Genomic DNA, 27,142 nt, shown 5'->3' on the forward strand with positions numbered 1-27,142 from the left:
CTCTCTCTCCCTCCCGCTCTATCTGAACAAAAAAATGGAAAAATGTCCTCCGGTGAGGATAAAAAAAAAAAAGTGTAAATTCCTGATAACTCCTCTGCTTAAAAGCTTTAGTAGTCCCCGCGCCCCCACTAGATAACCCATTTGTTACAAGGGACATTAAGTGATACAAACAACAATCAGATGAAAAGATACATAGGGCAAGGTCCCCAACAAAGGAGCTCCTGTCCTCCTCCAGCTTAGGGCCCAGTATGGTGGCATCTGCTTCCCCAGTGTGGAAGGTCTCCAATGGTTTCCTTACTCAATTCCTCTCTAAACTGTTACACTTAGAAAAACATCCAAATCCTATGCTAGCCAATAAGCCCTACTTTATTGGATTCTGACCACAAATTCAATCTTCTCTCAGGATTTTCTCCTTTATTCATATACTATAGTCACTCTGGCCTTCTTTCATTTCTAATTTTTTTTTTAAAATCCTCACCTGAGGATATTTTTTTATTTATTTTCAGATAGAGTGGTAGGGAGGGAAGAAGGGGGAGAGAGAGAGAGATGTAAGAGAGACACATTGTTGGTTGCCTCCCCCACAACCCTGACTGGGGCTAGGGACCAAACTGCAACTGAGGTATGTGCCCTTGACCAGAATCGAACCTGAGACTCTGGTCCCAGGGCTGACGCTCCAACTGCTGAGCCACAATGGCCAGGGTACCTTCTTCCATTTCTTTGAGCACAATAAACCCTTACCTGTCCTAAAATATATGTACTAGCAACTCCTTGTCATTTAGGTTTCAGTTTAAATGTTACCTTAGAGAGGCTTTCCCTAACTACTTGGTTTAAGGGTCTCCTTTCCACCTGCATGGTGGGGCTCAGTTGGCTGAGTGTCATCCCCTGCACTGAGAGGTCACTGGTTTGATTTCTAGTTGCACATGCCTGGGTTTTGGGCTTGATTCCAAGTGGGGGACATGCAGAAGACAGCAGATAGATGGATGTTTTTTTTTAATCTCTCTCTCTAAAATCAATAAAACATATTTTTAAAAAAGTGGACCCCTTTTCTCCACTCATAGAGTAAATTGCATTCACTTATTGAGCCTTGCACGATTGCCATCTAATACTTTCTTGATCTGTTCATGTATTGTCTATTTCATTTCAGTAGAATGTAAACTCTATGAAGACAGGGACTTTGCTTCATCAGCAGGATTTATAACCGAGTCTAACACAACAGTGAGCACTCAAGGAACATTTGTTGAATGGGCAAATCTTTGTCTCATCTTTGGCAGCTTGTGTGAGATCACAGTCGTTTTCTAAGACAGCTTTAGCTAATTGTGCCCCATCCATGTTCTCCCAATCCGAATGCACTGCTTCAACCCACAAAAAGGACCAGGGGAAGGATTGAGGTTCCCCTATTTCTTGGCTCAGTTCAATAGTTCAAAATCATCAGATAAGAGACAAAAAACATAGGCAAAAGTAAGTACTCCTGAAATGAACAACTGTCATTTCTCACTTAAAATTCGGAGGAAGAGAGGGAAAAACAGTTCTTAAGATCAAACACTCTTGGAGTTGGGAATGTTAGAGAAAGTAGGTGTGGACAGAAAAATGTTAGAATGAGGGAGGAAAAGTAAATCAGGAGGTAAGGGAAAGCTCACCCCATACGGTAAGTATTCGTGGTTCTGGACTTGGGGACCACGTTTTGTCTTACTGTAAATAAACACTAAAAAACAGAGCGTGATGGAGAGAGGGGTGGGGGCGAGAGAAAGGAAGGGCGAGAGACGGGAAAGAAGGCGGAAAGAAGAGAGACGCCTGGGGCAGAGCGGTACAGAAGCAGCCTCGGATTGTGCCGGAGACGCAAGCGTTAAGGGGAGGCGGGGAGTGACGCGGTTTGCGTCTGGAGCGGCTCCTTGGAGTCCACAGCATTCAGCGCCGGAGCCTCGCCTTCCTTTCTCCCTCTGCAGATACCGAGACACAAAAAGAGGAGCAACCCCTGGACCAGACCCGCCGGCACCATGACCGAGACCACCAAGACCCACGTTATCCTGCTCGCCTGCGGCAGCTTCAACCCCATCACCAAAGGGCACATTCAGATGTTCGGTGAGTCCTCCCGCCCACCCTCGAGGCTGCTTCCGCCTCTCCTGTCCCCAGCGCCGGTGTTTTCCAGAGGACTGAAAGGAGAGGCGTGTGGCCCTTCGGAGCGGTGCGCTGCTGATCCCGTCGGTCGGAGGTCAGCCTCTCTTTCCGTGGCTCCCGAGAGGGGACTCAGACTGCGCTTTCGAGGCGTCACTTGCTCGGGCCAGACCCAGCTCGCGGGGGACCCAGGGGCCAAGAGGTGGGGGAGGGGGAGGGGAGAAGGTGAGTGTCGCTTTGGGCTGGACCAGAGGTGGAGGTTCGAGAACTTGGGTGCGGCTGTGCGGTGGTTTGGCTACTTGGCTGATGAGAATCGGGATGGGGGCAGAGGTTGGGGTGCGGAGAAGGGAGGAAGAGGGGTTGGATATAACGTGCTGTTTGTTTAGGCTGCGAGGAAAGCTCGAAGGAGTTAAAAGATGTATATGAATCGGAGACACAAACACACACTCACAACGCGCCGGTAACAGGGCTGGGGCTTCAAGGAGATCAATTTAGGGTTTGGATGACGGTTGGGGCGGCCCAGCGGCGAAATGTTTGAGGGTGGTGCACTGTGTTTTGCCTGCGGGAGGTGAATGGCTGAATGAATGGTGTGGGGGTGGGGGCTGGCCAGCTTGGGCTTGGCTGCGGGGACCCGTTGCCAGGAAGGGGGGAGTTGGGAGGACGGGGCGGCAGCTGAGGGCGGCCCTTCTCCAGCCGGTGTTGATGGATCAAGACCCAACTTGGCTGTGGCTCAGCCCAGGGCGGCGATGGCACCTGGGAGGCTTGCAGCGTGCGAGTGTGTGTATATGAGTGTGTGTGTGTGTGTGTGTGTGTGTGTGCACGCGCGCATTCGAGCACGCGCGCGAGTTGGGGCGGGGGAATCGCATCGTCGCGCCGATTGTTTCTTGGAGGCTTTAGGCTTGGAGAGAGTGGGGGCTCTCGGCGGCTGGTTTGGAATGAGTAGGGGCAAGAGAACGGTGATCGATCCTGTCGGAGATCTCGGGGCACGGGTGGATAAACCACGCAGCTTTGCTGCTGCTCGGGTAGGACCCGAAGGCGCGGGGGCGTGCGCGTTTAGACCCTGAGGGAGGGACGTGGAAGAGGCTTGAAGAGAGGTTAGAAGTTGGGGGTGCTTTTTTTCTGGCACTGAGGGAAAGGAGGAGAAGAGGGAGAACAATTGGGCTGGGGATGGATGGGTGACCGTGGAAGGCCAGACCTGGCTGCCGACAGGACGCTATCCAGAGGCGACGGTGCTGAAACGCAGGGTGTGCCGGAGCTGGCTGCGGGCACACGCGTTTACCGGGAGCCCGGGGGGTGCTGAGCGCTCCAGGGCTCTTTATGAAACCCACCTCATATCGGCAGAGGCCGAGAGGGGTGTCTTACACTAAAAAGATTCCTCTTTAAACCTAAAAGGTGCGTTGAACTGGGCCCGCTTATTAAAAACCGAATGAAAAGAATACAGGATTACTTTGAACCCAGGGATCCAAGGAGGGAGACTGGAGGTAGCCATCCCTTCCGTTTTTAAAGGTGTTTTATTAGGAGCTAATGCCAACTTACTTATTAAATGAAGACTTCTCGTTAAGCATCAGGGTAGACCAGAGCATCTCACCAGCCTTCTGAGGGACTATCAGAGACTTGGAAACACTGTACTTTCACTTTCTTTGATTCTGGTGTCTTCAGCCCTGTCCCTCTCTTCCTTTCTGTCCATATTCCCTCTAGTCATTTTATGTTGATGTACTGTATTCCCCTCGGTTGTCCAGACAGGGATGGACTTTCCTCTGGAACTCCTTGGCTCTAGGAATCTGTTGTGAGTCAGAAGGTACTCCTTTTTTCCTGGGTCTGAGGATGTCGTTGATTCTGCTCGTTTTGGATGGCAAGAGGGACGGATTCAGATAGAAAACCAAGGATTCTGTCTTACAGCTGAAGAGAGTTTGGTAGCAATGATAAAGGCTTTTGTTAAGTCAATGCTGACCTGCCAATTTCCCGTGACTTTAGAGGATAGAAAATGTGAAAATAGGCATCGATTACAATAGGGAGGTTTAGATATAGAATAAGTGAAAAGAGACTTTTGACAGTAGAGACTACTTGCTTGCTATTGGAGGTGAGTAAAAAGAGTATCTGTTAAAACCTTCTTAGCGTCCATTAGTCACATATAATCCAGAGAACAATGTGGAAAGAGGATACGATATGTTCACTGTGCCTTAAAAAAGCTTATAACCTAATAAAGGATTTAGTACATATGCATTGAAAAGGGAACAAGAACACAAAATACAAATTAAACTTTTTTTTAAAAAAAAATCTGTTATGGGAATCTTTGAGCTCATGAAAAATATTGTAATTTATTTTTGTAGAGTTTCTAGTTTACAAAGCCTTTTCATGTATGTTGTGTCACATTTCTTATAACAAACTTAGAAGAAAGGCACCATTATCTTCATTTCACAAATGAAAAGCTGATGTTTAGAGGTTAAGGGACTTTCTTAAGTGGCTTAAGTGACTTTCTTTTTCTTTTTTTTTTTATCCTCATCCGAGGACATTTTTCCATTCTTTGTTCAGGTAGAGTGGGAGGGAGAGAGAGAAACAGAGAGAGAGAGAGAAGCATCGATGCGAAAGGAACACATCGAGTGGCTGCCACCCGCACAACCGACCAGGGCCGGGGACAAACTGCAACCGAGGTACGCACCCTTAGCGGGAACCGAACCCGGGTCTCTCAGGACCGCAGGCCGACGCTCTAACCACTGAACCAAACCGGCCAGGGCTTAAGTGACTTTCTTAAGTGGCTTAAGTGACATAGAGTGTGTGGTAGACTCGAGACTTTCTGATTCCACTTGCAGAGGTCTGTGCGCCGTGCCAAAGTCAGGAACAATGCTCACTACTTTTCTGACTGCATAATTCCATGACCTCCATTTCCTTCAAACATATACTAAAGAGATCAGAAGCAAATTGGCCATCAACAAAATGAGGTTTCTAAATATGCATTTCCTTAAGAGCTCTTTCCCATCTCTAAAGAAATAAATTGTCCGTGAGCTATTTTCTCCTTTTAAGTGGCTTTTTAAATTTTCCTTCAACAATACAGAAATAATTTATGCAATAAAAGTATCAACCTTTCTTTAAGGTGCCTAAATTTTAAAATTTATAAGACCTAAACAGAACTTTAAAGTTAGACTACGCTTTTCATAGAGCTTCTGTATTTTGAAATCCAGTTGCTAACCAAAGCAAAAAGACTATCAATTAAAAAAAGTAATTCAGAACTAAAATCTCACCATCTCTGTAGAGTAGTACTTGTACAGTAGTCAATATTTGTAAAGTATTTTATTTATTTATTTATTTATTATTATTTTTTTATCTTCACCCGAGGACATTTTTCCATTTTTTGTTCAGATAGAGTGGGAGGGAGAGAGAGAGAGAGAAACATCGACGTGAAAGGGACACATCGAGTGGCTGCCACCCACATGACCCAACCAGGGCCGGGGACAAGCTGCAACCGAGGTACGTGCCCTTAGTGGGAACCAAACCCGGGTCTCTCCAGACTGCAGGCCGACACTCCAACCACTGAGCCAAACCAGCCAGGGCTGTAAAGTATTTTTAAATAAACCTTCCCCTTTACTCCGAAAGGGGAGCTAATATTATTCCTATGTATTACTGTACATATAGTAAAAAAAAGTTAATATCTGTGTAAAGATATATGACACCTAGATACTTTACTGTAATTAAAATGTTTTCAGGGATGAACAAAAAATTTTGGCAAAATAAACCCATAAACTGACAGTGTTTTATTTCATGGATCTTTCTTATTACACAAGAAGATAATCTTATGCTAGTTTTTAAAAATATGTACACTCTTAAGTAGAAATTATATTTCTGTGTAACTCTCTTTGTATTTATATTGCTAAATTTGTCAATAAACCTACCACTAGGAAATCAGATAGCAAGTTAAATAGAAAAGTAAGAAAAAAGCAGGTCAGATTAGTTTTGCCCTAAAAAAATGAAGGAATCGCCTGGCTGGTGTGGCTCAGTGGTTGAGCATCAACCCATGCACCAAGAGATCACTGGTTTGATTCCCAGTCAAGGCACATGCCCAAGTTGTGGGCCAAATCCCCAGTGGGGGGCATGCAGGAGATGGCCAACAGATGTTCTCTCTCACTGATGTTTCTCTCTCTTTCTCCCTCTTCCTTCCTCTCTCTCTAAAATCAAAAAAGAAAAACAATTATTAAAAATAATAAGGATAATAAAATAAAGGAATTGAGGGCCTTGATCACAGCAGAGATGTATCCTGGTTTTTGATAATTGCACAATAACTGGATTTCCCAGTTTTTCTATTTCAAATATTTTTGCTTTGAACAATCGGGTCTTTGGAAAAGAGACATGATCCAATTATGTTCCTCTCAAAGGGTAATGAAGAGGGCTCTCTCTACTTGCTGTGGACTTGGGAATGCAGCCCCTATTGCTACAACTAGAAATCATACAAAAAGTGAATTTGAATTACTACTAATATACAGAGAACTGTCAGGAATTGAGGAACTGTTTAATATGCTTCAATGACTATTTTAAAAGCACATATTTGTTCCATAATAGTTGTTAAATAAATTTTAAAAATAAGTTAACAAACAGACTCTTGTTCCAGGTAGAGGAATCAACCATGCACAAGGCTGGGGTGATGAGACAGAGATTCATGACATATTACAACTAAAGAAAGTTCAGGATGGTTCATTAGAGGGGGAATGAGAGAAAAAGTTGGAAAGGTAGATAGAAATCTGATCAATTATGAAGGCTTGTAAATCATGTTAAAGAATTTAGACTTTATAAAAATTAGATGGATAATCTCTACCTTCTGTTAGGCAATATGTAGTTGTGAAAGTAGTCTATACATGACTCGGAAAGAGAATGAAAACTCAATTTTGAAAGTGTTCCTTTAAAAAGATTCAAGTCTAAATTTTATAATATTGTCCTTTCAGCCACCAATACAGTGTTCTGTGTGTAGTGGTTGCTTAATAAATGTTTAATGATATTGTGAAATATATACATTTTAGTAGAGTTCTCATTCATTTTTAAAGAGTTTCAAATCACCCTGAATTGCTCAAAAAGTTCCCAAGGACACAAAGGAATGCATTAAATTTTTTTTTCAACATTAGTTGTTTTGTTTTTTTTTGTTTTTTTAAAACAATACTTAACACAAAATTTTGGTAAAACAAAGACATTTAAAGTAATTCTTTGGGATTTGATGTAACAGTCTAAGAACTGGGATATAGGAACTCATTTCATAGAGAATTTTAATACTTTATTCTTATGTTCCATATCTCAATATACCTTAATGTAGCCATCAGTTTACAAGGGAGGAAGTTTTCTGTTGCCAGAGGTTTTCCAATTATAATTATTCAATTGCATGGAGTGCATTTGCTTTTTTTGGATACAGTTTGTCAGATAGCTTCCAAATATTTCAGCTTCCAAATATTTCAGCCCAGAAACATGTTAATAGCTCATATGGTATGACTAAGGCCATCTTGCTGACACTGACTCCATCCTCCTGTATGAATTGTGCAGCAAAACAAACACTTACCATAATCATCTTCTCCATCATCACTTTAATAATGGAGCTAAACTTATTTGAGATTCTTTAAACTCTACTACCATTAAACTATTTTTCATTAAATCAATTGCACAATTCTCTTTAGGTCTGGACAAGTGAGCCAGCAAGGAAAATTCTTGTAATTCTGGGGATAAGCGGGTAAGAGGAGGAGGTACAAGGAGGAGCAAGACTCGCAGGTTCTAGTCCCCCCCATCCTGTTCTACTTATATCTTTCCCCCTTACCTCTTATTATCTTTTAACAAAGCACATTATTTTCCTTATTTGTCATGTTTATTGTTTGATGTCTGTCTCCCCAGCTAAAATGTGAGTTCTTCGAAGGGCAGGGATTTTCATTTATTCTGCTCACTACTGTATCTCAGGCTCCCAGAACAATGCCTGACACATAATGGATGCTAAATAAATGTCTGAATGAATAAAATGTTAGAATTACCTACCCTCCTTATCTCAAGTCTATATTCTTTTTGCCACAGGAAAGGTAGAGTCCTGAGAGGGCTCATTGGTCATTAATTCATCCAACATATATTGACTGAGTTGTGACTGTGCCTCAGGCACCATCTAGGCTTCAGGGATTTGGAAATTAAAGACACTCCTTTCCATGCCTCAGGGAGATCATCTTCTCTGGAGGAGATACACAAAGCAGTTCAGGTCAGCTCAGGTCCTGTAAGTGCTAACAAAGGGGTGAGAATGAAGTCAAGTAGGAGCATAAAGGAAGACATTATCACTCTAGACCTGGTGGGAGGGCCATCAAGGCAGTATTAGTGAGTGAGCTTGAAGGAAGGAGCTGCCTCATGAGTTGAGAGCAGGCTGGACTGAGAGGCCCCAGAGGGCTCAGCGCATTCAGGGATCTCCAAAGAGCTTGCTAGATGACTGGCATGAGAGCCAGAGAAGAGGTGGGGGCAATGCCAGAGTTCAGACTTCACCCACACGTTTAGTGAGCCCCTCCCCAAAGGGCAATGGGCAGAGAAAGCACATTTCAGATGTGGGAGTCGCATCCCAAATGTCAATGTTCCCTTTATTAGGGATCTAGCACCGTGATTTTATCTAAACATTCTAAAGTTACTATTATTTTTTATTTTATTATTATTTCTGTATTGCTCTTTGAAATAAGGAGAGCTTTTCCTTTTTTCCACGATTTTATTTAGTTGCTTTTATTTTTTGAAATGGAACCACTGTACATTGTTCAGACCATATCTATTGAAGGAAGAAATAAGTAAAAAAATTATGCTGATATACAACTCACCCAAACAATTCAACAACTACTCATCTGATGGCAGGTTGTTCTCACCTAGGTTCTAAATGCACCCCTTTTTACTTCAATGGCACACCCTGGTGTGATTTTCCATGATTCTGTAGACTTTGGATCACGTGCCTACTCTCTTTTCCACTTGTTATAAAGATGTGGGTCTCTGTGACCTTGAAATGTATTATTATATCATTTTAAAGCCTCAAACAAGTGACCCCAGTGTGTATGGGGGATGGGTTTTCCAATGCTTTATTCTTCGACATTTGACCAAACCTTTATCTTGGTACCTATAGAAAGGTGGAATCCTCATTCTATGGAACCCTGAGGTTAAACTACATCAATAACTGTTAATATTTCTTTTGAAATATTTATGCACCGGCAAATATTTAGCAGTGTGTGGTTCATCGCACAAACTACAAGATCTTTAAAACAAGGCAAATGTTTGTAAACTTAGAGATTGTCAGCATTATAAATTAAAATTAAGAAAGATAATAAAACCTAAGACATAATTGCTTCATTTATCAGGAACCAATCTTGCTAAGCACAGTTTAAAAATTATTTACTTGTTATGCCCCAGGGAATTGAAGTTTATAGATAATATATGATTTTCCCATGCTGTGAATCATGCTATGAAGAGTGGATAAATATCCCAGTCTTTTCCTATTGCTTCATTCTTTCTCTATATATGGAAATTAATATACTAAATGGCTATTGATCTGAGAAAATACTTAGTCCCCTTTAGCCTTAATTTTATTATTTTAAATAGTGTGATTGATTTAACCCAGGGTTCAGCACACTCTACAGCCTGGTGGCCAAATGTGGTGTGCAAGCTAAGAACGACTTTTATATTTTTAAATAATAGGAAGAAACGTAAAAAAAAGAAGAATATTTTGCGACACCTGAAAATTGTATGAAACTCAAATTTTAGTATTCATAAAGTTTTATTTGCACACAACCATATCGTCTAGGGCTATTTTCATGCTACAACAGCAGAGCCAAGCATTTGCGACAGAAACCATATGGAACAAGAGCCTAAAATGTTTACTATCTGGTCGTCTAACGAGAAAGTTTGCCACCTCTGATGTAATGTATCTTTGGGGGTTGGAATGGGGAGTGGTCTAGAGGGTTCTAAAAGTATGAAGTACAGTTGAAGACCATTACCCAGAGGAACTCTTTAAAGAACAATTTTTTAGTCTAAACCATATCTCTAAAAAGACTCTTTTAAGCAACAAAGGTAGTTCCAATTTTATAATGGTAACTTTTTTTTTTTATCCTCACCCAAGGACATTTTTTCATGTACATTTTTTCATTTTTTGTTCAGATAGAGCGGGAGGGAGAGAGAGAGAGAGGGAAACATCTACGTGAAAGGGACACATCGAATGGCTGCCATGCACATGACCCAACCAGGGCTGGGGACAAACTGCAACCGAGGTACGTGCCCTTAGTGGGAACTGAACCAGGGTCTCTCTGGTCCGCAGGCCGACGCTCTAACCATTGAGCCAAACCGGCCAGGGCTATAATGGTAACTTTTCTGGCTGACTTAGGAAATGACCATGTTACAGTGGGGATGATTTTCTCCCTTCTGGCTTACATTGGACATTGATCAGCCACTCTGGCTAATGTTGGATGTTTTTCTGCTGTTGAACATTAGATATACGTCCCCAGAACATCCTTTTCCTGATTCACAGCTACTTCTTTCTTTAAATTTAATATTTTATATGCCTTAATATTTGAGGATTTTTAGAAAATCAGCACACCAGCCCTGGTCGGTGTGATTCAGTTGGTTGGAGTGTCATCTCATCAGAAGGTTTCAGGTTCCATCCCAGTCGGGGTGTGTGCGGGAGGTTAGTGGATGTTTCTCTCTTGCTTCCCGTCTTCTCTCTAAAATCAATAAAGAAATTAATTAATTAATTAGAAAAATTAACACACAAATTGCATCAGGCTTTCACAGGCTGCTCCTGCAGTCACGTCTCCTTTTCCTGCAGCATCTCGCCTCCTCCTGAACCCTGGTGGCACTTGGTTTGTACCTCTCTTGTAGCACTTAGCACACTGTGCTATTTCTGTTCACGTTTCATGTTCTCGATCAGATGTAGGCTCTTGCCAGGGTCTCCTACGGTGCCTAGCGTGGTGCTTTGGGCACATGGAAGATACTAGAGATATTCAGCAAATGAATGGATGAGTGAACTGTTAGGAAATATTCAGAGTCTCAAAGTTTAGGCAACATAGGTGATCAGAAATCAGACAAGATTTGGGGAACCAGGAAAAACAGATTCAAGTATGACAGTCAGAAGTCAAGACAAGTAGCAAACACTCGAGGCCTCGACACCGAGATGGCTGTTACCTCAGGGTGAGAAGGCTCACGCGTCCGAGGGTGGAACTTTCTCCCAGAGTACAGCCTGCCCGGCTATCCACAGTGGGCACCTGCAAGTCATGTCTGAGAGCCATTGACGTGTGTGTCGTGACGGGAGTGAAAAATGAGGGATCAAGGGTGCACAATGAATCCTGAAAACTACTGGATGCTTTAATCAGATGTATGCTACATCTAGAAACAGTTTCTCTGTGAGGCAAAAGTTGTTTGAGGATGGCAGAGGAAATCAGTTTTATTTTTATTTACTCTCAGCTTGAAAAAGGTTTTATGTCCATGGCACCTGGCAAAAGGAAGCTTGATATGTTATTTACTCTATTTCAAACAAATGAACAAACCACCTTGGTTTGTCCATTAGAAGTTTTCATCTTCAGAAATCATAGAACCACCTCCATTTGCAGGTGTTTTCAGAAATCATGCAGATACTTGCGAAATCCCCTTGAAACATTTTCACGAGTGTTTATCCAAACTCTGCCTCAGATTTTCCAGGGAACGCACTGTGTTCCGAAGAAGCCAAATAGCGCTTGGCTCACTTTTACTGTTTTTCGAGGCTGTTCCTTCTGCTGGACAGACATAGGCCTTCCCGAGACTTCCATGTGTTGGCCCCAGTCCTTTGCCTTGAGATCCAGTGTCTTCTATGTGTGAGACATTCCCATAGCTGAAGACACCTACTCTGACCCCTCACCAGTGTTCGCTTTAGGCTTAACAAGCCCCAGTCCCTTCAGACGGACATCCATGACCACTGCTGCTCTTCATTCACACCCTGGCTCATCTTCCTTGAACGTGTCTTCATTATTTATATCCCTCTTTAAATGTTATCCCCAGTTGATGACACAACGTTCTGATGTGGCCCTGTTTTGTGCTATCTTATCTATTATTGAACTTAGCTTCCTGGATGTTCCCTTTATTTGTGGTGCTGGGTCTGTCTCTTTCTAATTGAATCTGGTAAGGCAAGGCGCCTTGGGTACCTGCATGCTCAAATGTCCTGACGTTCGGAATGATTAACTGATGTGGTAGACTGAGCTGCTAAACTAGTCCTGTTTGTTTAAGAGTCTGGCTGGTAAAACAAAATACTGAGTGGTATGTTGGCAAGGGGTGCTGTCCTCTGGGACTCTGCAGTCAATGCACATGCCATGCTTGGTTACAGGAGATGACGCCAACCACACACAGAGGGATATGCTTCCTTTAGACTGAGAAAGAAACTTTGCAGGTTCCCAGTCAAGGCCGAGGCTGGAAGTCTCTGAATTCTTGAATCATCAAGTTCCTTGAGATTTCACTGCAGGGACTGGTATGTTGTAAACAGGTTCTGTTGAGAGAGTGCCAAACAACTCTTGTCCATGTTTATTTTTTCTTTAATGAACTTAGAGAGAGAGGAAGGGAGAGGGAGAGAGAGATAGAAACATCGATGAGAGAGAACACTGATTGGCCGCCTCCTGCAGCACCCCCACTGGGGATCGGGCCCACAACCGGGGCATGTGCCCTGACCGGGAATCGAACGGGCGACCTCTTGGTGCATGGGTCGATGCTCAACCACTGAGACACACCAGCTGGGCAACTCTTGTTCATGTTTAAAGGTTCCGGTTTTGGGCCTGAACTCTGCACTTTCTTCCTCCCTTGTGCGCTCCTCCCCTCGTGATGACGCCATGGGTACTGACTTTTCCCGGGGCTCCGTGAAAGTGGCAAATGTGCTCTTGCCCCCTGTCATGCTGAATCTGCCCCAGCACAGGTGGGAAGTGCCACATTTAAATTGGGCAGGTGGAATCTTTGAAAAAATCAAATAACAAAAAAGTCATCTTTCTTCTGGCCATTTCCAAACACACGCAAAAGTAAACAGGATGATATAGAGAACCCCAATGTACCTGTCACCCAATGTCAATAATTATTGATTCATTGCCAATCTCGAGTCGTTGGTAGCCCTACCCACTGCTCCACCCTGCCGTATGTTCTTTCAAAGCAAATCCCAGCCATCTTGTTTCAAGGTGCGATCCTTTTAGCTAGCACCTCAGTGCTTCTCCAGCTCTGTGACTTCCATTGACAGACTGAACCTTTCCCCTCCCCGGTTCATGTTGGTGCTGGGCAGTTTGAGTGCAGATGAAGCTGGTATAGGGACAATGTCTAATTTCCACTTTTGAGCATTGTAATAATGTTTCCACCCCAGTGAACACTTTAACATTGGCATTGCCTTTAAAACAAGGGATTTATGGCCTTTCCCATCTATCTCAGGTCATGGGGTCCCTGAGGCCCCCCTCCACAGTGGGACTCCCGCTGGACACAATGGGCCATTCTTCCGTGCTTCCAACATTCCACTCTATCCCTTGTCTTTCAAAGCCCTGAATGTCTGTGTTGGACGATGTTCATCAGTGGTTCCCAACCTGGGGGACTCTAAACAGCCAAAGTTTCTCACCAACCAGAATAAAGGTCTGGAGACCATTTCCAGTATTTCTGAGATATACACGCACCCCCAGTATGGCACAGGCTAAGCGTCAAGTTTCTGGGCGTTGGCTTTCGTTATCATCAGTTTGATGTGAGGTAAGCGCATACTGGTCAGGAATCCTGCTGGTCTCTGATACACAAAACAAAACAAAAAAAGAGAATTTGTTTCTTCCATTTCTTCATAAGAGGAGGAGGCCAAATGAATTCTATTTGGTAACGAGGTTGGCTCCTGCAGTAGCTTTTGAATTTTGGGCTTCTGTTTGGCCTGACTTTAATCTCTGCAGAAAATTAAAATAAAACCCTTCGTATTGGTCCCTTAATCCTTTCCTAGTGCTATTTTAAATCAACTTTTCAAAGTGTATTGTCATGCAATTCTGTGACATTTGCATTTAAATGCAGTGAATAAAGAACTCCCTGCTGAACCCTTTGGGGGATGGATAGACCCACTAGCCTGGTTTGCCTAGCAAATCATCTGGCTCTGAATATTCATAAAACCAGGCTGGAATGACTTCTCCGTAAGGAATTTGCTCTTCCCAGCCGCACTTGTTTTGTTAAGACCGGTTCTTCGTGTTTCCTTTGTGTTTGTGTGGAGCGCCAACAGTGGATGGGGAAGAAGTGGGGAGCTAAGGACAGCCTCCAGACTGGGACCGCCCCGTCGCGGCCATGGCGGGGCCTGCTTTGACGTTGTTTTCTGTCGTGATCTCCTCTCCTTGCTTCTATTCCCCCCCCCAACCCAGCCCATCGTCCTTTACACCACACGTTTCTTTCAGATGCAAGTTGTTTATTTCAGTCTGTGATGAAACATTATCATTATTTTTTTTAAAGAAATGCATAAAGACATTGTTTGGAAGGCTGGGAAAGGGGAAAGGGGTTAGACAGGATGTTGCTTAGGAGGAATTCCTTCATTGGATGACAATCGCGTTGGGGTAAAGTTTGGGCTGTAGGAATTAAAGGGATGGGGGAGAAGAAAACCCAGCTTGTCCAGGAGGTGATCTCTGAGCTTCCTTTCTCCCTCCCTTCCTCCAGGCTTGAACTAGCCCCAGCGGGCATGTGCCCAAAGGCCTTTGTGGGAACTGACACTCTTTCTGCCTTGGCGTGGGGAGCGGCAGGGGCTTGACATCCCTGACACCATGGGCTTTTTCTGGGCCTGCTTGTGACCAATTCTGTTCACTGTCAACTGACACGCGCTAACATTCATCGAGCATGGCACACTGTTTTAAGTGTTCTTCTTGCTTTGCCTCATTTGATTCTCACAACAATCCTATTCCCCTTCTCATTAAGCCAATGATCAGAGAAGTTAGGTAACTTGTGTCAAACCACACAGCAAGTGCCCTGTGGACAGAAATGTAGACCCCATGTGCTCTGACTCTGGAGGTCACTGTTTTAACTACGACCAGATGCTGCCTTGCTCTGTGGGTCCCTCAACTCTGTGTTAGGGGCTGGGGGTTTGGGTGCAGAGAGGCTTGCGTTGCTCTGGGGATCCTGTCCAAGGCAGCCAAATGTGCAGGGGCCAGAGGGATCTGCAGCCCACCAAAGAGACCTGTGGACAAGTCCAGAGGACAGAGAGGAGCAGTAGGAGGGGCTCAGCTCAGAACCAGGAGCCACTGGAGGGAAACAGGAGCAAATGGGAAGCAAGTCAAGAAAGGTCCTGGGTGATGGCTGTGAAGTAGCCACACTCACCTTTTTGCTAACTTAAAGGCATGAAGTTAGAGTGGACAGATTTAAATATAAAATTCTCTCCCTTCGTTTGAATTGTAGTTGTCAAGAATGTCTACAGATAATTAATTACTCAGTAACCCCTCCCCCACACACTATAAAATAAGTATGATAATACCTATCTTGTTGGACTGTTGTGAGGATTAAATGAAATAATGTGGATATGATGTGACACCACCTCCTTTGACAGCCTGGCTCTCACCTTGGGCCCCAGCGCCTATTGCTCCCCCTGCAAAATCATAGACCCAGTCAGTCCCTAAGTCTAGGTGATGTCGACTTCACCAAACATTTTATGAAGAGCTAGCAAGGGTCACAGGATAAATCACCAACAATTTCCAAAATGCCCCACTGAACTCTAGGGGGAGGAAATGTGGTGCTTCCCCTTACGGCAGCAGGTTCCTCTCTCTTCTTCTAGCAACTGCCCCCCACGTCCCCATGTGCTTTCCACAAAATGCCCTGGTTGCCCCCCAGCCCCTGCCCCTGCCCTTAGCTTCCTTGGCCCAGCTCCCCTCCATCACCTTTCCCACCCCTTTAAATCCCTCGGCCAGCCTACCCAACTCAACCACCAGACTGCCCAGCTGTGGTTCTCCAAGCGTGTAGAAATATGTGGCCATATACATAAAGGTCATAGCCCATCTTGTCACATACAGTGTTTTTAGCAAACTCTGACCTGCAGTGAGTGACGGCTAAATGGCGGTAATAGTTTTTGCCAGTGTCTGTCCCGTGATGTCTTGCCTGGGCCACCATGGAGGTCTGTTTCCAGTATTAGTGGAGGAGCAGGAAAATGGCTCAAAGGCAAAAGAGGGTCGATGATTGTCATCTAGAGATGTTGTGAGCCGGCTGGGATCTCAGGCGGGCCTGTGGACATAATGATGAGCATCTGGAAGTCACCAGACAGGCGGCCTCCTGTCCAGGACAGTGTGCCTGCCCCTCTTTGCAGTTGCTGGCGGCTTAGCTGTGAGTGAGGTTAGAATGGGCGCAGACATCCTGCCCATTCCCGCTGCACAGAGCACCTGCCGAGGTGGAGCCCTGGTAGGTCCTGCGGGTACAGCTGGAACAGGCTGTGCCCCGCATCTCCCTGAGAAGCGTCAGCTTTTGCCACTGCTGGAAGGATCTAGGGACAACAGTCAGGTGACTGCTCATCCTCTTGGAGGGCTGGCAAGAGAACCTTGGTTTTGGGCCAGATTTCTGTGCCTGTCCTCACACCGTCACCCTCTGGAATGAATGGTGACTTGGGTAAAGAGAGGTCCCGCAGAATGGAACATGATCAGATTTGCAGTTGGAAGAGACTTCTGAGGACATCCAGTCGCTTGTTGGATCCTTTTCCTGACAGGGAGCTCCTTTGGGTCTGTTTTCAGCGCTGACAGCTCCACTTGCTAGAAAGCTGTGTCCGTGCCCCTGTGACTTTGGGCTGCGGGCCCTAGCGCCTTCTTCGCAAAGTGTCAACCAGGCTCGGTTTTATTTAGCTTTACTATCGCCTCCATTCCCTGGCATCTCGACTGGGAATCTTGAACATAGGTGTTTTTCAAATGTATAATAATACCTTTTGGACTATCTCCACCCCCCAGTTTGAAGCACTGTCCCCCCACTGCTAGAGGAAGGGTTGGCGGGTCACAGGTAACAGGTTATTTCTGGGCACCCCTAACATAGCTCATCTGCTTTTTTCCACACCGATCTCCACCCCGCCCCCTTCACCGCACTATCACCCTGGACATCATTCAGGGGGTGTTTATTGACATCTCTAAGACGCTAGACTGCATGAGACCATAATCTTGTCCGGCGTGTGTTATTCTGTCCTGTCTGCCCAGTGTTTAGGACAATGCTGGAACATAGGGAGTACTTGATTAATACTTGCTGAGTAAATGAAGAGCTGAAGGCGGATGGTGAAGGTCCCAGATCCTTTGTGCTCATCTGAGTTCTCCAGAGAAGGACGCATAGTTCCCCCGAAGGCCGGTCAGCATGGAAGCAAGAGTTCTAACCCTGGAGACAGGGGGCTTGGGTTCGTCACAGTTTTGCACTCATTGTCCCGGGCACGTGTAAGCTGGATATGTAACTGCTCTGGGGCTTAGCTTTCTCATTTACAAAATAAGATCGATATTCTCTTTCCTTCTTCAATTTCAGAGTTGTCCTTAGGATGAAATACAACCACATGGGAGAAAGAATTCTGTAAGCCAGAAAGCACTGTATCAATATAAAAAGGTATTAGTGTGATGACGAGGATCACTGAGATTGTATAATCTTGATATACTAAAAGTATATTTAGCCTGAGAATGAATTTATCTTTCACTTGAGAGCAGTTAATTTCTGGAGCAGCGAGGGTTCGTGTGATTTCTGGAGATGCTGCCTGACACCAGCACCACCAGTACGTCCTTAGGTGCGTCCTTAGGTGCGTGCTGTGGGTAGGGTTAGTGCAGTTGCTGGAGGGGCATCAGAGAACAAAACAGACGACAAACCCCGCCTTCATGGCACTTACAGTCTGGAGGAGGCAGAACGCAATAAACAAATAGGTAATTAAGTAGCATGTTAGGGTTATAAGTGGCAAAGGGTAAAAGAGAGAGAAAGAAAAGCAGGAAAGAGGAATAGGGAGGACCAGGGGTGGGGCTGCAATTTTAAAGGGTGATCGGGGAGATCTCACTTGGTGGTGACGCGTGAGCTAAAGCTTGAAGGAGGTGAAGGATTTAGCCATGTGGATGCTGGGGGACTAGCAGAAGGAACAGCAAGTGCAAAGGCCCTCAGGTGGGTACTTCTCTCAAATGCCCAAGAGAAAAATAAGTAAACCTGAGTGTCTAGAACGGAGGTGGTGGTGGCAGTAGATAAGCTGAGAGAGGTGTTGGATGGCCACATTGTGTGCGGCCACAGGACACTGTCAGGACTTTGACTTGGCTCCCCTTCTCCCTCGCAGACCATCTGAAGGTCTCGAAGAGCGGCGTCACATGATCTGCGTTCCACGGACTTACTGTGACCGCAGTGAAGAGACCAGAGCACAGCCCTGAGGCTAGAGAGGGAACCAGGCCAAACGTTACTACCTGTCATCTACAGGAGACATGATTGTAGTTTGGATCAGGGAGGTGGAGGTAGGAAGAAGGGATAGGATGTAAGATATACTTTGTAGGAAGTGCCAATAGAATCTGTTAATGATCTGCTTTGTTGAGAAAGAAAAAGAATGAAGGACGAGCCGAGGTTTTTGGCTTGAGCCACTGGAGAGATGAGCACGGAGAACTGACTGTTGGCGTCTCAAAGGCCTTGAAGGCTTAGACAGGAGCAGAGTTGCTGGAGTGGGGGCAGAGACCGCAGTGGAGTGAGCATCGGAAGGAAAGGGGAATGTGCACACGCCTCATCGAATTAGCCTGAGCAATTACAGCAGGCTGATTTTTTATTTTTATTTTTATTTTTATTTTTGTGCCCTAGTGGGTACCGAACCTGGGACTCTCTGGTCCGCAGGCCGACGCTCAACTGCTGAACCAAATTGGCCAGGGCAGCAGGCTGATTTTTAAGTTGATAAATTTGTATGCTTCTCAAATGATCTTATAAATATCCAAATGGCCCTTGGCAGAAAAAAGGTTCCCCACCCCTGGACCGTAAAGGGAGCAGAGAAAGGTGGTATGGCAGGAGAGGGACACGGGTCAAGCAATGGTCTTTGTCTTTGTTCATTATTATTATTATTATTTCTTTATTGATGTTAGCAAGAGAGAGGAAGGGAGAGGGAGAGAAAGAAACATCAATGAGAGAGAACATTGATTGGCCGCCTCCTGCATGGCCCCCACTGGGAATTGAACCAGCGACCTCTTAGTGCATGGATCCACGCTCAGCCACTGAGCCTCACCAGCGGGTCTGTTCATTGTTTTGTTTTGTTTTAAATAAGAGCAATAACATCATGTTTGTATGCTGATGGGAATCACCTAATGAATGTGGGAAAACTACTAGCGCAAGAAAGAGAGGAGAGAAATCTTGAAAGAATGTTCTTGAATGGTGAGGGGGTGGAGTCAAGGCAAAACAATGGAGGAACCGGCCTTGCCTGGGCCCCCGCAGATTCACCCGCAGCAGTAGGAGGGAAGTGAGACCACGGAGCAGGTGGGCAGACACGCGGGGCAGCGCGGGGAAATTCCCTCCCGAGTGTCCGTCCTCTCAGCCAGATGGGGAGGAGGCGAGAGTGTGGCCGGGATGGAGGTGCTGGGGTTCGAGGGGAGAAGAGAAATAGCAAGGGGGGGGGGCAGGACCCGGGGAGTAGTGCTGGAGGCATTTCTCCGAGGGCTTTGGCGCTGCCCCGGGTCACAGATCGTCTTCAGTGCTGACCTGTGCTGCGGAACAGCCCATGTCCCTCGCCCTCCTTCGGGATTCTGGTCAGGTTTCTATCCATTTGTGGGCATCCTTTTGGGAATTAAAACTCGCGTGTGCATCACGCCAATGATTGCCGGTGGTGGCGGCAGTCACAACTGTCTCAGTCGTTCCAAAACCTGGCTTCACGAAAACAGAAAGGGAAAAATGTTATGCTCGGACCCAGGCTGACCTCCCAATGGTTCCGCAGCATCACGTGGGTTCGTTTCTCCATCGGGGCATTAGTGAGAGGGTCGATCCTGGGTTGGCTGAGGAATTCTTTATTTCTTTTGTCTTGGATCAACGTGTCATCCTTCACATTTCTCCCTGCCAACGTGGCTTTGGTTTATCTGGTCAGGCATTCCTAGCCTGTGCTATTTTATCTTATTAAAAGTCCCAAGTGCTCCTTGGCATCACTATCTTTCAGACAGCAGCCGAGAGTCTTCAGTTTTGGCGTTAAGGATGATCGCGTATCACTACCATTCGAATCAAGCAGCCAACAAGTGTTTGTGGGGCAAAGATGATGTACCGGCTGGACATCTCAGCCTGTGGTGATAGCTCTTGCACACTTGGTATTACGCCAGTGAGGGCGGGCAGGGTGCCATCGCAGGCTCAGCCTCCCCCCCCCCCCCCCCATCCAGGAAGCCGAGGACTGAGGCCGTGGTGATAGGATTAGGGTGGGAAGAAGACCTTGGCACTTGACATTTTCTCATTGTAAACTCCAAAGCATATTCCCTCTGGTCATTAAGACCTGCACGCCTCCCTTTCAGTGCTGGCTGGTACCATGGGCATTCCTGAATATCACGGTGAAGTACATGCAGCTCACCCTGGTCAGTCCCCTCTGGCTGATCAGCTACACCTTCCCCCACCCCCCTGAGCAGCAGTCACCCCCTTCTCTCACTGTGGCTGCCTTGGGAACTGCCCTGTGCAGTCATGCCGTCCGCGTCCCTGCGACCATAGAAACAGTGTTAGTGGCCACGAGCTTCAGTTGCTTTATTCTGAAAATCCTCAACTCTCTCCTTGGTCCGTGGGTCCCTGTGGATAGTTGAGAGATTACTTCAAGAGGAAAAGAGAAGTAACATTTTCTTGAATACCCACTCTGCACCAGGTGCTTTGGTGTGCTTTGTCCCGTTCGGTTCCGACAACAGCCCTGGGAAGCCAGTTTCATCCCCATGTTCGCAGTGAAGACCAGGGCGGTGAGGAGGTTATGCAACGTGGCAGAGGGCATGCAATTATAACATGGGAAAGCCTGGATTCAAGTTCTCTGTGTGTGACAGAAAAAATAAAGATAGATGCAGAAGAGAAAATGTATTTTCAATGCCCTTGCTTCCTTCTAAAGACAATGGCTCCCAAGAGGTATGTCCTTTGCAAAATAGGCATCATGGGTGTGAGGAGGTAAACCAGGGACTCCACATTGCTCAGGGCCAGTGAGGGAGATGCAGAGAGATACAGGAGGCAGAGCAGTTGGGGACCTGCAGTGCTGGGGCGTGGGAGGGTACAGGGGTGACCAGTTGGTGGCCAGGAGCTTGCTGTGGACAGAGATGCTCAGTGGAGATCTGGGAATGAACAAAATGCTGTGGTCTGTGTGAGGTCACTTCTCTCCATCTCTCAGCCTCTCCAGCAAAACCTCTTTTCCTGTGCTTCCTCACCTTTGAGGGCAATGAGTAGTATTGACACCCTGCCTCAGGCTTGGGTGAAGAACGAAGGCTGCCCCCAGGGGTTGGTGAGCATTTTCAAAGGCCATTGTTTTTCAAATATTCACTTCTTGAGTGGTTACTGACTTCTTTCCCTGTGCCAGGCATTGTTCTCAGGTGCCAGAAATGCAGTGACAAACAAGAAGAGTCTCTGCCCACAGGTAGCTTCTATTCTAGTTGGGGGAGACAGACAATAAACAAACTGCTATAAAGGAAAAATAAAATACAACAGAGAATTATTTTTAAAGTGTTGGACAGGAATCTTTCTAAAATATCTCTAATGCATGTCTGCATTTATTAAAAAGAGCCAATTGAGCTGAGGATTAATGGTTTATAACATTTGATTAATTACCACGTGTGTAAAGTCCGGTTGTAGATACTATAGTAAGAGAATTAAACAATGGGTCCTCAAGGAGCATCTAGTTAAGGGGGGGTCAGGTTTACTGTAATTTAAACAGTAATGAGATACTTAAAATGCTATGAACTCTGCAATGCTGTAGGCAGGAGTGTATTTCTTTAGGTCCAGAGTCGGGAGAAAACCCTCGAGGGATCCACCCTGTGCTCTTACTTTGCTATCTCCCTTCCTACCTGATGGTTGAGCGTTGCCCCCATAATGTGAGCCTCCATAATGCTCGGTTTGCCAGCCTGCCTTCTTGCTCACAGCTGGGCTCTTTCTATTCTAGTAGAAAAGCATAATGGTCAGGTGCCTGGTTTCTCACCTCTCACTTATACCTGGCCACCTTGGGTAAGATACCTGAACTGGGCTGTAGTTTCCTTATCTGCAAACTGGACAATACTGTACCTGCTTTATGGGGTTCTTGTGAAGATCAAATGAGTTAATTTATGTAAAGAAGATTAGAAGAGTGCATGGCACATAGCACATTCTGAGTTAGATAACACCAGAATAACTGCGGACTCTAAGTGTTTATTACTATTATTATTATTACTATTATCATTTGGAATGAGCTGAGGATTAATGGTATATAACACCCCCTCTCAAGACCAGCCTTGTGCACCCTTTACTGGTCTGGCTCTCTAACTAGACAGGAGGTGTCTTGAGGACAGAGATTGTGTCCTGTTCACTGCTCTGTCCCTGGCACAATACCTGAAGGACTGAATGAACCAGTGAGTGCCACACATTCTCCAGAGATAAGGAATCATTCCAATAGCTTAGGAAGTTGGTACAAATTTCAAATGATGCCATATGCAGACTTTAATGTTTGTTGATTCCAACTATGTACACACACTGAGACAGTCCCCATCTGTCGCCTAAATGTATGGGTGGCCGAATCTCCTGAGAGGTGATGAGAGGAGCCTGCAGCTATAGTATGGAGGCTGTTCTGAAAACAAAAGAAATCCAGCTCGGCTGTTTGTTTATGTCACATGACTTCGCTTTGGTGGTAATGCCCGGCCACACCCCTGTCTTCACAGAGTAGGTGCAACCTCAGCTTGCCCGCAGCCTGGTAACCTGCTTGGAGTTTGTTTTATCTCAACTGCACCTTCACCCACCTCCTGTCAAGGTTGTCTTCCGCAGGTGAATTCTTCGATTTGGACAGCTGGTGAATGGTTTTCCAGGAATTTCTGGCACCTGTGGGTGTAGCCATTGCTTCAGCCAACCTCAGCCACCATCAGAAGCTGACAGTCCCCACATGCACAAGCACACTCATGCACAAGCACACACATGCACATATATGCCCACGGACATTGGTTTTCACAGTATTTTTTGCTGCATCTATTCCATATATTGCAGGGGCCTTGGTCACATCCTACCCAAGGTTCTGCTGTCATACCTGGTGACCGATGACACCAACTCCACCATAGACACGCATCTTCAGTGCCTTCCTTCACATTTGTGTTATTCTCTAAGTCAGAAATTCCAGTGCCCCCTGCCTCAAGGCCGTGAGAAACACTCACTCGCTGGGCGGGAAATTATCACAGGGTCTGGAACAATCAACCTTAGGGCGTCAGAGCACAGAGCCTGGAACCAGTTGCCTGCTTTGAATCTTGATTCTGCTGTTAACCAGCTATGTGATCTGGAGCAGGACTTTTTTCCTTTGTGCCTCAATTCTCTCCTCTGCTGAATGGGTGTATAATCGTTCTTACTCATAAGAATTCCGTAAGGAGGAATGAGTTATAACATGTGATGTGCTTAGAACAGTACTGCACACTGAGTAACCGTTACTTTAAGTGTTATTTATTTTCTATTGAGGTAAAATGTAGCTAGTATTATTATATATGCTGTAGGCTCTGGTTAACTACAAAGGACCTATTGCCATGACCAGCCCCACTTTACCCTCCTCACGTCCCTTCCCCGTCCCAGCTCCTGCAAAGTAGGGCTTAGTTTTTGGTTGGTGACCTGTACTCTCTCTGCTTACAGAGGTTGGGAGAGGGAAGACCCAGGGTCTGTCCATCTATGTTCAGAACAGGAATCACGGGGATGCCTGACCCTTTGGCCATGTATGTAATCAGTCTCTCATTCTCACAACGAATCCTCTGACCCTTCCTCGAGATTTCCTATCTCAAGGAATCCCATTTCATCACTCTCATTCTCATAGTGACTGGTCCAGGGCCTCCTTATCTCTGTCCTGGACCACGGGAGAAGCCTCCCCACTGCCTTAGCTACCTCCAGTCCCAACACCCCCAGGGCGCCCACCCTTCCAGTGATCTTTCTAACAAGAAGCTCTGTGTTTCTGCTCTGCTGAAACCCCGAGAGCTCCCCGCTGCCTGCACAGTCGTGAGACGCCGCCTGGCTGCGGAACCTCCTGCAACAGGACCAGAGGCTCACGCCCCAGTCTTCCCTGCTCGCTTCTGCTCCAGCCAAACCCCCTGCCGGCCACCATCTCCTGCTTCGGTCTTTGATTCGCGACGTTTCCTTTTCCAAATTACCTTTCCACCACTTCTATCTGCTAAATTTTCATCTTTAAAATTTAAGGTGAGATAGTTTAAAAATGAGACTCCCCCCAAGGTCCCCGTGCCCCACCACACTACCCCTCCAGTCAGAATTTTTCACCCTCTTATATTCCCACAGTAATGTGTTTATATCTCCATGGTGATGCTTAGCACGGACCGCCTTGTGATATTTCTTTTTACCTTTGCTTATTTCAAAAGGGCTTTTAGATAGCCAACAAAAACAATGTGGTAATATTTGTCAAAACTCATTGAACAGGTACACTCAAGACGGGATTCTTTTATTGCGTGCACATTATAACTCAACAAAATTGATTTTAAAAGAAAAATACAATAAGGACATAGCAGAATAAAATTAAACAGATGGGAAAACAGGGATGAAGGGAAACTTAGGATGAGAAAATAAATAAATTCAGGGGTAAAGTTAGTAATAAAAATGCATGTCATACATTTTCATGGGCTAAACATTTGCCTCTGAGCAGATTTCCCAGCAGCCAAAGGCAATAGAGAATTATGGCCAGACAAAGAGAGATTTTCCTAGTTCCGAAACCTGAGCAAATCTCTCTCATGGGCCCTTGAGAAGAGAACAGTGTGATTTAAAGGACAGCTTTCTCATTTAACAATAACCCCATGTTAAACCCCAGGAGGAGCTGCGCAGGACTCTTTCTTACATCTCTTAGTTGAAGTCGCTGGCGGAACGTCTAAGTGCCGTCAGGAAAACAGTCCCACGAGGGACTGGAATCGTGCATTGTAGGTCAAGTGCGGCGCTTTCCGATGGGCTGGCTAGATGAGGGCACAAAATGCAAAATCACTATAGACGTGGATGCGCTGCTGATCCTTTAAAAACTCTTTGAATGGCCATGAATATATCATGACTATATCTTCTGTTAATATTTGAGAGAGCTCAAGGCTGTAGAGGTGTGTGACCTCCTGGAAGGAAAGATCATGTCGCATCACCTTTGTTTTTCTAACTTGAACCTCAAATGTGGCACACTTAATAGGTGTTCAGCTAACAATAATGATTCACATTAATTATAAGTTAATTATTAATATGAGCACACTATTACATAAATACATTTAGATGAATTGTATTTGTGAGTCCATGTACAGGGCGTGTGTGCGCGCGTGCGTGTGCGTGTGTGTGTCTCACACATGCCAGCTGACCTGCCTTCCCTAGCACTGCCCAGGTCCTCACCAGTGTCTCCCTAAGCCTACCTGGGAGGGTGAGATTTCCCTTATTTCTTTTCATCTTAATATCATTTAGTGAATGTCCACTCTGAGTAAGGAGTTTCTTTTTTAGATGCTGTGGGAGAAAAAAGGATAAGTTTGACAAGAGTTTTTTCCTTAAGTGGTTTATGGTTATTATATACACAGGTATTTACAATGCTAAGCAGAGTGTGATCAGTGACCTACGTTTTGTACGGAGCGCCATGGGACCGGAGGAGAAAGTGCACACGTGTCCGTTTACGCGCCAACACTCTGAGTGGCTGCTTTGTTTGGGCTTGAAGTAGAGGGAGGGGGTAAGCATGGGCTTCGTTTCTGACGGATGGTAGCAAAGAGAGAATACTACCCAGGTGGAAAGTCATAACGGGGATGCGGAAGGAGCATGGTGTTCGAGGGGCTCAGAGATGGGGACAGCCAGGTCTTCCTGGGGATCCAGGAGTAGCAGGTGGTCAGAGAAGGGACTCATGCTAACGTGGGGACATCTGGGAAGTTTCACAGAGAAAGTGCCCTTGGGTTGTCCTTGAGGCTGGATAGAATGTGGATGTGTGGGTGTGGAGGAGAGGAATTTGCCAGCAGGGGACAGCCGGGGCAAAGGCATTGGGGAGGGAGAGTACGGGTCAGGATTGGGAAATGGGAAGTGATCAAGGGAAAGTGGAGAGTAGGGTACATGGAGCGACCGCAGTGGGGAGCAGAGGATCGCTGGGGCGGCTGGCGCAGAGGAGGTTCTCAAACATCTGTCCAGTGGTCGGACAACTAGAAGACAGAACCAGACATGGGTTGTTGTTATTATGTTTATTCACGTTGGGAGCTGACAGTGAAGAATTTTGAAGAGGTGGCGTGATCCTACTGTGATGGTCGCTCTGTGGAGGATGAATGAGAGGCCAGGCTAAACCTAGGCAGGGACACGAATTAGGAAACAGGTGATTGTTCTGCATGGCCCCTGCTCCGAGTCCTGGACGGCCTGACTCTGCGTCTGTGAAAAGCCAGGCTGGAACCCTTCCCTCTTTCGAAACTGTGGGTCAGCGATGTCAGCACTCAAGTTAAATGCAGGGCGTTTAAACACACGCTGGGAACATCAGCAGGCATCCTATTTTTAGGGAGGGGACTAAGGTCTCCTAATTGCATTTGTACCCGGGTTGGCCTGGTTCCTAGGAAGGACCTGGGAGGTGACACAGAGATGACTGCCAGCACTGAAGAGCTGAAGGGTGCCCAAGCTTCCAAAGGGTCAGGGCTTGGCGTCTCCCGTTCATCTTCCTGGAGGGACACCCATGTGATGGTCCTGTCGGCACTCCTCATTTGCCCGGTGTTGACATCGATAAACCACGAAGTCGCAAGACCCAGATCAAGCAAGTCTCTTTTCCTTGCACCCGGTGCAACACAGTTTGAAACGAGAACAAATCAAATGCTCCGAAAGCAAAGCGAATGCAAATTAAGGTCTGGAGAAATCTGTCAGCATCTGAGCATTTTTTTTTTTTTTTTGCTTTCTTCTTGTTTAAATTAAACTCACACCATTTTTTGAAGCGCAGATGTGAATCACAGCCCCTTCTGGAATGAATGATTCGGACCCTGGT

The 27,142-nt window shown here is 45.8% G+C and overlaps 1 protein-coding gene across 1 annotated transcript in view; it reads left to right on the forward strand.

Annotated features, from left to right (window-relative positions):
- Positions 1 to 1,772: 1,772 nt before the first annotated feature.
- NMNAT2 (nicotinamide nucleotide adenylyltransferase 2) overlaps positions 1,773 to 27,142 on the forward strand; it is a 105,822-nt gene continuing 80,452 nt past the window's right edge. Inside the window, exon 1 of the mRNA XM_036273190.1 lies at positions 1,773 to 2,079. Coding sequence (XP_036129083.1) covers positions 1,995 to 2,079 — 85 coding nt within the window. The 5' untranslated portion in view covers positions 1,773 to 1,994. The remainder of the gene's footprint in view (positions 2,080 to 27,142) is intronic.

This window comes from Molossus molossus, unplaced genomic scaffold, assembly GCF_014108415.1.
Source record: "Molossus molossus isolate mMolMol1 unplaced genomic scaffold, mMolMol1.p scaffold_m16_p_20, whole genome shotgun sequence".
Lineage (NCBI taxonomy): Eukaryota > Metazoa > Chordata > Mammalia > Chiroptera > Molossidae > Molossus > Molossus molossus.